Below are 13,035 nucleotides of genomic sequence, written 5' to 3'. Positions count from 1 at the left end.
TATATTATTTTAAGTAAAATACAACTCAAAATATCACATTAATAAAATAATTTTTTAACCCTTTATCCTTACAAAAAGATAAAATTTATATGTTATAAATATCTCATAAGATATCAAAGTTTCAAGTTTACAATATCATCATTTTTCATATTTTTAGCTATGTATTTTCAGAGTTTATCTTTGTAAAATATAATTATATATTTTTTTAAAAAAAATATATTTACAGTTTTTAAATTCATAAAAAAAAACTTATATATATACTAGTTACCAACCATTTTAACCTATTAAATATCAGATATAAGTTACCAATCATATTGATCGTAAAGAATGAATCAGATTATCGAAAACTAATTAATTATTTAACATATAAATTTTATTTTTAAGCTATTTAATTTTTTTGAATATCACCTAAGAAAACTTCTCTTATAAATGCAATGATATGGATGTAGAAGGCTTGCTTAAGATCCTAATTGGGATAATATCTTTTTTATATAAGTATATACAATTATATTATCTCCTTAGCAAATTAATGTTCTCCCTGAATTTACTAAATTAACAAAAACACACTCATACACAGGAAACAAGCTGGAAAATGAGAGAAATCACTCAGTTAAAACAAAAAAAACTTAATTGAATAACACAGTAATACAAATAAGATGCGATGAAGCAAATGAGAGAAAGATCATCAGTTATATATGTACATTTTGATATTTCAATAAATGTAGACTATTTAGGAAGACAGTAATACGCTTTAGAAATCTTATTTTAACTAAAAACTAGAATATTAATCACGAGTTTTTAATTATGGTTTTTTTTTTTCTATTTCCAACTTAATATAGGGCTACCGAGGAGTTTTGGTTGCGAGTAAATTTAAGGATTTTGAATATTTATCTTACTTTTAATATATATTGTAGCCGCATGTATTTTTTTTATTCCTCTTTTCTTTTTATTAAAGCACTCTTGTCTCTTTTTGCAAATTTGCTATACGGTCCCTCGGATTATAATAACAGCTAAGAAAATAATTTGAATTCCAATACCCCACCTTGGACATATATGTAAGCATACCCAATTTTCCCACGACGCACATCAAAACCCTAATTCCGCATCAGAATTAGTAACCCTCAAGGGACGTAATTAATATTTTGCTTATTAATCATCTTCTTACTGTTGTAAGAGTACTAACATGCTAGCTAACAACGTTGATAAATTCTTCCTCTTTTCTTTTTATTAAGCATTCTTATGTCTTATTGCTAATTTGCTACGGTCCCTCTTTGCTTAACTCTTACCTGGAACATATCTGTAAGCAAAACCACTTGTTCCACGCACATCAAAACCCTAATTCTACATCGTCCTTAAAATCTTTAATTCCCTAAAGCCAACTCGTCGCAAATCTTTGGGTGAACAAAACCCAAGCTTTAATTAAATTCCAAGCAAATTCAATAAAAGATTAAGAATTTATCAACGTTGTTATCTAGCATGTTACTACTCTTACAACAGTAAGAAGATTATTAATAAGCTTCAAAGTTCGAGTTAAATAAGATGGGGGGAAAACTACAAGCAAGCTAGCTAGCTAGCTAGATTATAAGTGTGATAAAGGGGTTAGTGCTCGTGCTTATTGCAGCGATGACCCATATATCAACTTTAGCTCTATATATATGTAATGTAATGCAACACACATGCAAGTATATATCGGCATTATCATGATTAGAAACCTCTCAAGTCATTTAAACCACTTGTTCGTGCTCTCGTGCTCCACTCACTCAAAATGTGTCAATCAAAAGACAAAAGCCTCTTTCAATAATCAAAGTATATTGCTCCATTATGATTGCATTCGATTGCTTACTTTCTAACTAATGAAATCATTATATCTTTATGGTCATAACAATCATCATCCCAATAATCGTGATTATGCTAGCCTCGGTACACGTACGAATTTAAATGACAAGAAATACCTTTGAAAAACAAAATCAATGGTGAATATAAATGGAGCAACTTCCTTCTATGGCTGGAGAGAATTAATAGATACCCAAGTCGCGGCTGCTTTACCTAGCCAAACATGGTGTCGACTGTGACTATTGACTTGAAACCCTAACCAACTTTGTTTTATCATCAGAACTAGGGTTTCGGAAGATGTAGGATCCGCATTTGGTCATTGAAGCTGACATCTTCCCAACTTTATGCTGTGCCTTAATTATGCATGAGCTGAAATTCGTCGAAGTCATAAAAGGTTTGGCAGAAACAATATCAAATGACCTTATTAAATAACTTAATTTGGAGACCTCGTTAGGCTTTTCTTTGCATTCAATAGCTATGTCCGCCTTTCACCTCAAAAGAAATCTGAATTTCTTGCAATGGCATGTGAGGGAATACCTTAGCTATATATGGGTGCCGACAAATTAATGAAGGTTGGATGATCCAATCGAATTTTTTTTCCTCGAGAGCCAGGGACAAATCAAGGACAACTGGCTTCTTGATTAGTCAAGATCATGAGGGTAGCGACAATTGATCAGTTGAAGACAAGGACAGAGAGCGAGGGTGGCACCTAATTGAGGAAATCTTTTGAGATTTTGAGTCACTGATGTGAAAGGTACAACAGAAAAGCTAGTCCCCACAAAGGGAGAGAGGGATGGACTTATCTAACAATACATGAGGTGAGGTTTGGCTTCAAGCAAGAATAATAAGGCCAGGGGGTATTTTCAAATTGTTCAAACCTCTCTTGGGTCTACAAAAAGGGATGTTGTTGTCGGTGGCGCTTTTAGCAATTGATGTATTGTGTTCTCTTCATTTTTCAAGGTCTTTATGCACCACAAATCTTCTGGACAGGAGAGTGATTTCCAGTAGGGGATGTGAAGCCTTAGGATGTCCTTACCGTCAACTTCTGTTACAATAACCTTACAATCTTTGGACTTTGTCGCCATGTTGTGCACAAATTGGCACAAGTGTTGAACCAGCTTTCCTGATAACGATCCTTCATGGTGCACTCCATACAAGAAGTAGAATCCAAATGGACTAAAAAAATCTGGAATTGCAGGCAACTTAAAACATGGAAAGATTTTATCAATCAATATTGAACTCTTTGTGTATAGAAAGCAAGAGAAGGGCGCTTTCCCTAGTCTTAGCTTGAAGAGCTCCCCACTGTTCCATACACTAAGCATAGCCCAACTTCTTGGAAGTACTTTCCCATCTGAACCAAAATCATCCCATGACTCACCTCTGGGATAAGCCACCCAAGTCCCCAAGCTTAGCTTGTTTCTCAGTATATTCCCTATATCATCAGGGAAAAACTCTGTTGAAGTCATGAACTTGCGATATAGAAACTCAGCTTCCTCAACTTTGAGCTTTGCCACCTCAGTTTTTGATGACAAACGTAAGGCGCGATGATCAACTGGATTAACAAGAATCGCCGGTGTCCTGAATTTGGCATATCCAAGCTTGTTTATGAAGAGATTAACTGACGCTTCATTATCTTTCTCCGTAGCCATGTACGCGTAGTCAACATCATTTTCTATGAACCATTTCTCCAATTCAAGCACTAGCCTCGATCCAATCCCTTTTCGTCGATGAAGTGGTGCAATTCTTAAGCCTAGCACATAACCCAACTTGGCTATATTCTTTGGAGGTTTATGAACGGTTGCTAGCTTTATAGAGCCCCGAATGACACCAACCAATTCGCTGCCCAGTTCGGCTACCTAACGTAAAAGAAACAAGGTTGCATTTTTTTCGTCAAGAAGACATCATTAGAAGCGGTAATGGATGTAACAACACATATATAGGGTTTGTGTGATAATGGATGTAATGAAAACAAAGGAAGGGAAAAATAATTAATAGTGATGATGATCAGTATATAGTTTGCACGTACCAGCATCTTGTACATCGGACTGTTTCTGATTCTACAGATGGGGTCACCCATGGTATCTATGAAGAGTACTCTTTCAGTCGGGCCTACCTCACATCTTCTCTCAAGATCTTCCACTCCAGCTCTATGAACTTGAACATCATAGCTTCGTACTTTAAGTTCTCCACATCCCATAATTCAAACTTGCAACATATGTAGAAAAGAATATTTTGCAACTGGCATAAGAGGGTGAATATAGGAGCAATCTTTATTTATTTATAACAGAAACGAGAGCTCATATACAAGACGAAACCTAGCAGGTAGTAAACTAGAGTAATGTAAGAAATTATAAATAGGTGCTTTGCTCTACCACTAACTAAAATGATTTGTCTTGAAAATTCAAATTGATCATCGTTTATATGGAAAGGTGGGAAATATTGCGGAATGTTCTCTCTAATCAACATCAACATCGAGCTTCAACAACAATAATTAATATTGGACACAAGGCGGGTAATAATAGGACGTGTCTTTTTGTCCTTAGCCTTTTGCCATTCTTAACTTAATCAAGCCCTATCCACTTTAAGATCACCTCAGGCTCACGCCACCGTGCACTCCCAAGAATATGTATAGTTGGCCAACCCTCAGTTGTTAATTAATTGATTGGCCAAACATAATAAACCTATCATAAATTAAGCCCTCTCCCCTCCAAAATTTTGGTTCATACAGTACATCTACGACCACCTAATTGATATGTATGTATGTATGTATATGTACAGTACAATGCTTTGGAAAAAAGAGAGCCGGTAGGCCATAAATATCTCAAATCTAATCTTAAATTAACGATTTTTTAACAAGAAGTTCATTATATATATAATTCTATCGAATTATCAAATTAATCTTCTAGGTATTTAAGATGCGGTTTACCTAATTTGGAACCGGACTAATCAATTGTTGAGCTGGGGGAGATTTTTATTAGTTTTAGCTTTATGCAAGAGGATAAGTCCCCTTCTGCTCACACTGAAGGTTCTGCGTTAGCTCAATTTTTTTCACGATTTGTTTCTGTGTACGTTGTGCGCGGCAACGGTGGTCCATATCGGCCTCCTTTATACACCTGGATTCGAAAGTGAAAGTAACCCCACTATAAAACCATAACTAGCTGGCTTTCTACTAGCTATTCATGAAAAAAGCCAATAAAAAATTAATCATAAGGCTGCTCTAGAGTGGCCTAGCTATGAATGATAAGTATACGCATGCCTGAAAATTTAGCTTGTGCTAAGAGGATGGTCATTAATCAAGACAATTGATACAGACAATAGTCAACAAAGAAGTGAAAATTAATAGATGCAACACAAATTATGCTTTGGCTTGAACTTAACGAATCATGCCCAGGTAAATATGTTACTATTAATGATTAGCAATTTATACCGGATCAATAACATACTAGCTTATTAAACTCGACTTGATATATCAGTCTAGTAATATGAAGCCTAACTTGGATGAAGTTTTATTTTAAATTATTTTTATCAGTAACCCATTTAAACTCTCGTGCCCTTGCAAGTTGATAGGTAAGCTATTATAGGAAATTACAAAATACATAATGTGTATAATTAGAAAATATTGATAGGATTTATCTTGTGTTGTAATATTTCTATTAACTATTATACATTGCCTTACATATATAAATAAAAAAGATTGATTAACTAATTGGTCAAAGCTTCATTTTCTTCTGAACTTGGTATTAGAGCCTTAATATATTAAAACTTCTTTTCCCTCTTCTTAATGAACTTTACCCTTAACCTGAATTTTTTTTCTTCCCCACAAGGGACTGGCATTCCATCTCTTACATCATAGGCTCTCGTTTCTTCTCAATCGATGCAAACTTTTGAATCTTCCCTTGCTATTGTTATTGTCATGAATCTTCCCCTATAAATGCTTTAATTACAATGATTTTTTTCTTATCTAATACTCAACAAGTTATTTCTTTGAATTTTACAAACACTAATTATCTTTATTGACAAATACAGATGAAGTCATATCTTATTAAACAAGGTATTTTTCACTTTGTTGATGGCTCCTTGTCTTATCCTCCTTCTCATGTGGTTTTTGTTGATGGTTCTTCTAGACTAATCTTTTTTTTTTCTTCGTTACAAACAACATGATCAACTTATTCATAGAGCACTACTTTCTTCTCTTTTAATAGATGTATTGCATCTTGTAGTCGTTTGCCAAACCACACACTGTGTTTGGTATGCTTTTGAGCAAACCCTTGTTTCTCTGTCTAGTTCTCGTTTTATGTAACTTCATGGATCTTTTCAAGATCTTCGTTAGGGTGATGATTCGATCACTATATATATGCAGAAGGTAAAAATATTATTTGATGAATTAGCAGCTGTTAGCCAGCTAATTTTTTTAGAGGATTTCAATTTATATGTGTTCCATAGTTTTTGTAGTAAGTTTAAAGGCTTGATAACAAGCTTTGTGACCAAGGCAAAATCTCTTTTCTAAATAGATCTTCATAGTCATCTCCTTACCCATTAGTTCCTTCACAAGATTTCCATTCAATCCATGGTTATCACTTCTCCTTCACTGCCCATGTCATCTCAGCCACCATTAACTAATGTTGCAAACTATCAGTCCTTAGGTTTGTATAACAACAATTCTAATTTCAATCATAGCAGAGGACAATTTTATGGAAGTTGGCTAACTAATAGTAACCAAAATAACACCTAAAACAAGTCTCATTTTCATGGTTTTTAATGGTCCTATAACATTGACTGAAGGCAAAAAAATTAGCAACAAAACAAAAGGAATAATGACTCTCTACAATGGTCCAATAACTATTCTTTTCCAAATAATATTAAGTGCCAATTTTGCCTATCCTTCGACCATACATCCTCTTAATGTTCTCAACTTCATAACAATGGACAATACCTGAATGCCAATACATGTCAATAATGTCTTATATCCTAACTCTACAGATTGGTTTTCGGACACTGATACGAATCAACACGTTACACCTGCTCTTGCGACTCTGATCGGATTTGAACCCTAACTTAGTAATGATCACTTATATATTGGTGATGGTAAGGGCCTTTCCATATCTAATATTAGGTATACTATATTACATACCCCCATAAGACTCTTTTAACTTATCTAATATTCTTTATGTTTCTCATATTACAAAACCATTACTTTCTATTCAGAAATTTTATCATGATAATAATGTTTATTTTTAATTCATATGTTTGTGTTCTATATTAAGGATCTCACCACTAAAATAGTATTATTTTTTTATCATAGCAACGATGGTTTCTATGCTCTATCTGAGTCTTCCACCATTTTAATTCCTAAGGCTTATTGGTCCTCATGTGTCTCTGCTTTTACTGATATCTAGCATCATCAATTGGGTCATTCTATTTCCTGTGTTTTTAATTTTTTAAAATCAAATAATAAACTTGATTGTACCTCTAGACGTTCACTTTTTCAATGTCAAACATGTCTGCTAGGAAAGTCATCGTGTTTGTCGTTAGGAACTATGATTTACAAAAATTTTACTCCATTTGATTCAATCTTTAGTGATGTTTAAGGCTCCCCTTCTATTTTTTTTTCTCTGATGGTTTTGTTACTTTTTTATTTTTTATTGATATATATACAAAATATATATGGTACTATTCTCTTGTTGTGAAATCTATAATGTATTTTCTATTTAAATATATAGGTGATGAATGCTGTAAGTTAAACACTTTCCTTCAAACTATTAGTATTTATAATCATTTAGTATTCATACTCATGTGTAAAATAGCATTGTTAAACATCGTATCATCATATTATTGAAATTGTTCTTACTCGCATCAAATAATGTAAAGTCCAATTATAGTTTTAGAATTATGTATTTAAATCTTTAGTATATCTTATTGATTAGTACTTAAAAGTGTATTTTTATCATGGTTTTATATCATCATTTTGCACTTAAAATATCAATAACTCCTTAACTAAAATATGTTTTATAATAATGTATCTAATAATATAAGATACCTATAATTTATGGTAAATGTCTATTTTTAATGCAGGCCAAACTTAGAAAAGAGATGTCGGAGCAATCCAAACCGGAACACTGTTCGGTAATTGGGTCATATCTAGAGCTACAGATCTCAGATTTAGGTCCAATTTATATGGATGGAAAGGTAAGACATAGGCCTACAACTTTCATATGGAGCCCAAGATCTAAAAAGGCCATTATCAAGTCCAAATTGTAGAAACAACAAAGAAGCCCGAATCTGTCTTCCAGCCCGAGCACTGTTCGGTATTTTGGCCATATCTGGAGTTCTAGAAGTCCAAATGAGCTGAATTTTTTACACAAGAAAGCTGAGACAATTGCCTACAACTTTCATGTTTGCAACTGGCTCCAGTTTTGACGTTATCAATGACGTTTTGGGCAGACAAGAGAAGATAAGGATTGTCACCAAGTCAAAAGTTGGCCACCCACTTATCAATTAGTCATCAAATTAATAGTTCCCAATTTTGGCCTATAAAAGGAGGCATTTGCCATGCATTTAGGCATCTTGGTGTTCAGATCAAGATCATGCTCTTCCTTTCTCTCTTTGTATTTTTTATGCTTTGTTTTCATTAATATTAAGTTTATGCCTTTCATTTCCTTTCCTTTACTTAGTTAACTTTTATGTTCTTATTTTGTTTATCTATTTTGCTTTCTTTCATTATGTCTAGCTAAGTTAATTATGTCAAGGTGAAAAGGTTACACTAATGGTGTGAGAATAAGTATAATGTAAACTTAATATGGACTTTAATGTTTGATACTAACATGTTTTATATTTGTTATCTTGTTTACTCTTTAATACTTTGCTTGTTAAATGATTAATCTTGATTTATGTTGTATAACACTTGGTACAACAAATGCTTGGCACTTTCATAGCCCATAATGTATGGTATAACCGACACTTGAGCTATGAAAGGAACTTGATTTGTTGTTAACATAAGTTATAATCATGAATGCTTGACGAGATTTGCAAGTATTAGCATTAATTGAATAAGATGACTAATGTAATCATGTTAACAATATATAATCTGATTGGAACCTCCTTTTTGTGTGGTTTCCAATTCAATAATAAGAGTTTATATTATACTTGTTTGATATACCATTAGTGGAACCTCTAACCTTGACATTTGTTATTATTATTGTTTAATCCTTACATTAATTTTCCATCTTCAAGTTCTCATCATCTTCTTCTTCTTCTCTTTCTCTACTACTACTACTACTACTACTACTATTATTGTTATTATTATTATTATTATTATTATTATTGTTATTATTATTATTATTGTTGTTGTTATTGTTATTGTTACTTCGACACTCCTACACTTGGGAGAAGACATCAATCTTTTCGTCGTGTCACTTATCAACTATATGCCTACTTATGTCATCTGAAATAAATCCCTGTTTGAGTGTCTTTTTTATTGTACTTTTAATTATGATTTTCTATATATTTTTCATTGTTTTTACTTTTTGTTTCTACATCTATATCATGCATATAAGTTGTATTTTCATTCCTTCCAATATGTGTTCTTAGGTTATAGCTTATCTTATCTTAGTTATTATTGTTTTGACCCTACACCTTAACATATTTATATGTCGCACCCTATCTATTTTGATGAAGAAGTTTTTTTCTTTTGAAAAATCTAAAAAGATGGCATAACCCTACAACACCTCTCCACATTATATCCCTACTACCTACTTGCCTTATTTACTTAACTCATCATTTTTTCACTCCCCTATACCTACAGTGTTGCGTCTTCTCCCTTGAGAAGGCAAAGACAGGAGAGAAGAAGTTTTTGAAATATTTTTCCCGCTATTCTTCCCCTCTATTTCCTCTCCCACTTGCACACAAAACTTGAACACAAGCCATCCCTTTTACCCTGCTACCATTAATACAACTCATGCCCCGATCATGCCTTGCAGACAATCGACCACCTTACCCTGCAGAGGTAAGGTAGCCTCATTTCCTTCCTGCACCTTGATGGAGCAAGGTAGGGGGGATTCTCTCTCTACTTAGCTATAAATACAAAAAAAAAAAGATTGAAGGAGGGGAGATGAAGAAAAAAGAAAAAAGAAAAAGAAAACTAGGGGGTATTTTTTGAAAAAAAGATGGGAGAAATGAAGATTTGAAGGGTGAGAGAACAAGGAAAAGGAACAGAGAAGAAACTGAAAATTTGAAGGGTGAGAGAACAAGAAAAAAGAATAGAGAAGAAACCAAATAAAAATAAAGGGAGGAATTTTAGGGAAACCAATGATAAATTTTAGAAAAAATAAAAAACAAAAAAAATTAGACAAGAGAAGGGAGAACATAATAGAAAACAGAGACTAGAGGAGAAGAGAAGAACAATAACCTCAATCTCTTCGGTCATCCTCTCTTTCTACCATTTAGAGTAGCGTCATCGTCAACTTCTCACCACCTTCCACTCCTTGCTGCAACACCCATGAAGAAGAAGAAAAAGAAGCCTGCACATTCATACAGATAAGAAGAATAGTAGCACCACCACCAATGTCATCACCAATCTTAGAAGTGAAAACAAAGAAAGAGAGAAAGGAGAAATAACCACTGACTGCTGTCTACATAGCCACTAATAGTGTCACCCTAGAGCCACCACCAACTGCTACCCTAAAGCCATCGCCAACTACCATCATCCTCTCTATCATTGATAACAACCCCTGCATTGTGAGAAACAGAAAAAAGAAGCAAAAACAGAGACAGACAGAGGAAGCCATATAGAAATAAAAACGAAGAAGAACCACCATCTGGAATCACTAATCGCCATGTCATTCTTCCTCTTAGTCGTTACCAGCTGCACTGCCCGAGACCATTACAACGAGGGAAGAATATTGTTGATAGAATGAACAAAAAATAAAGGAAGAAGAAGAAATAATCAAGTAGAGAAGAGAAGAAAAAGAACCAATGTTTGCCACTATAGCCATCCACCATGACAATAGCGCCACCGCAACCAGCACCATGAGCCACCAATGTTACCCAGTCAGTTTGTATTTTATATTATAAAAATACAAATTTGATATTAAAATACCTGATTTTCATCAATACACACACACACATATGTGTGTGTGTCTATATGTATATATGTATATATAAACATGTTTTTGTTTTCATGTATACATCCATATCTCTTAAAGCAAAAAAAAAAAAATCATTTTGTATTTTCATACAACAAAGAAAACTTTAAAAAATATGTTTTAGCATGCATTTTAACTTTAATAACTAGTTTATTAAAATCACGAGAAATAAGCCAATATTGTAAAAATTCTAATTTTTTTTTTAGTATTTGGGGTTACAATCTTATACGTAAGATGCATTTTAGATATTATTTTTTTTTGTTAAAGTTAGAATGATTAGGTTTTACGTGATAAGATAAGGATTTTCTTATCGAGAAAGACTTTTCTTAAACCATAGACAGACCAATAATTTTAAATATGATACAACCGTAGCATATATCAGATAATTAAATAATGCAACTTACTTTAGATATGGCGTATTTGGGGTGTTAATACTTTTTTTTTTATGTAACTAGTCTCCGTACTTGATTTTTTAGACCAATTAGGGTTTTTTGTGGCCAAAATACTAGGTGACGACTCCTGATTAGTACTTAAAAGTGCATTTTTATCATGGTTTTATATCATCATTTTGCACTTGAAGTATCAATAACTCCTTAACTTAAATATGTTTTATAATAATGTATCTAATAATATAAGATACCTATAATTTATGGTAAATATCTATTTTTAATGCAGGCCTATCACATAAATGAAAGGATTGATTGATGACTTGAAGAACTTAAATTGCAAGGATAAAGAGATGGCCAAACTTAGAAAAGAGATGTCGGTGCAATCCAAACCGGAACACTGTTCGGTAATTGGGTCATATCTGGAGCTACAGATCTCAGATTTAGGTCAAATTTATATGGATGGAAAGGTAAGACATAGGCCTACAACTTTCATATGGAGCCCAAGATCTAAAAAGGCCATTATCAAGTCCAAATTGTAGCAACAACAAAGAAGCCCGAATCTGTCTTCCAGCCCGAGCACTGTTCGGTATTTTGGCCATATCTGGAGTTCTAGAAGTCCAAATGAGCTGAAGTTTTTACACAAGAAAGCTGAGACAATTGCCTACAACTTTCATGTTTACAACTGGCTCCAATTTTGACGTTATCAATGACGTTTTGGGCAGACAAGAGAAGATAAGGATTGTCACCAAGTCAAAAGTTGGTCACCCACTTATCAATTAGTCATCAAATCAATAGTTCCCATTTTTGGCCTATAAAAGGAGGCATTTGCCATGCATTTAGGCATCTTGATTTCCAGATCAAGATCATGCTCTTCCTTTCTCTCTTTGTATTTTTTATGCTTTGTTTTCATTAATATTAAGTTTATGCCTTTCATTTCCTTTCCTTTACTTAGTTAACTTTTATGTTCTTATTTTGTTTATCTATTTTGCTTTCTTTCATTATGTCTAGCTAAGTTAATTATGTCAAGGTGAAAAGGTTACACTAATGGTGTAAGAATAAGTATAATGTAAACTTAATATGGACTTTAATGTTTGATACTAACATGTTTTATATTTGCTATCTTGTTCACTCTTTAATACTTTGCTTGTTAAATGACTAATCTTGATTTATGTTACATAACACTTGGTACAACAAATGTTTGGCACTTTCATAGCCCATAATGTATGGTATAACCGACACCTGAGCTATGAAAGGAACTTGATTTGTTGTTAACATAAGTTATAATCATGAATGCTTGACGAGATTTACAAGTATTAGCATTAATTGAATAAGATGACTAATGTAATCATGTTAACAATATATAATCTGATTGGAACCTCCTTTGTGTGTGGTTTCCAATTCAATAATAAGAGTTTATACTATACTTGTTTGATATACCATTAGTGGAACCTCTAACCTTGACATTTGTTATTATTATTGTTTAATCCTTACATTAATTTTCCATCTCCAAGTTCTCATCATCTTCTTCTTCTTCTCTTTCTTTATTATTATTATTATTATTACTACTACTACTACTACTACTACTACTACTACTACTACTACTACTACTACTACTACTACTACTACTACTACTACTACTACTACTACTACTACTACTACTACTACTACTACTA

The 13,035-nt window shown here is 33.1% G+C and overlaps 1 protein-coding gene across 1 annotated transcript; it reads right to left on the bottom strand.

Moving 5' to 3' along the window:
- Positions 1–1,840: 1,840 nt before the first annotated feature.
- Positions 1,841–4,030, bottom strand: LOC105125940 (probable N-acetyltransferase HLS1). The gene is made up of 2 exons (XM_011026619.1): positions 3,860–4,030; positions 1,841–3,689 (listed from the first exon to the last, which is right to left on the bottom strand). The coding sequence occupies exons 1-2, from the start codon at positions 4,028–4,030 to the stop codon at positions 2,706–2,708; spliced, it is 1,155 nt and encodes a 384-aa protein (XP_011024921.1). The 3' UTR covers positions 1,841–2,705.
- Between the last annotated feature and the right edge of the window lie 9,005 nt (positions 4,031–13,035).

This window comes from Populus euphratica, unplaced genomic scaffold (genome assembly GCF_000495115.2).
Source record: "Populus euphratica unplaced genomic scaffold, PopEup_1.0 scaffold44.1, whole genome shotgun sequence".
NCBI classification, from domain to species: domain Eukaryota; kingdom Viridiplantae; phylum Streptophyta; class Magnoliopsida; order Malpighiales; family Salicaceae; genus Populus; species Populus euphratica.
Note: the sequence above shows the minus strand (reverse complement) of the source record. Positions and strands in the feature narration are given on the sequence as shown.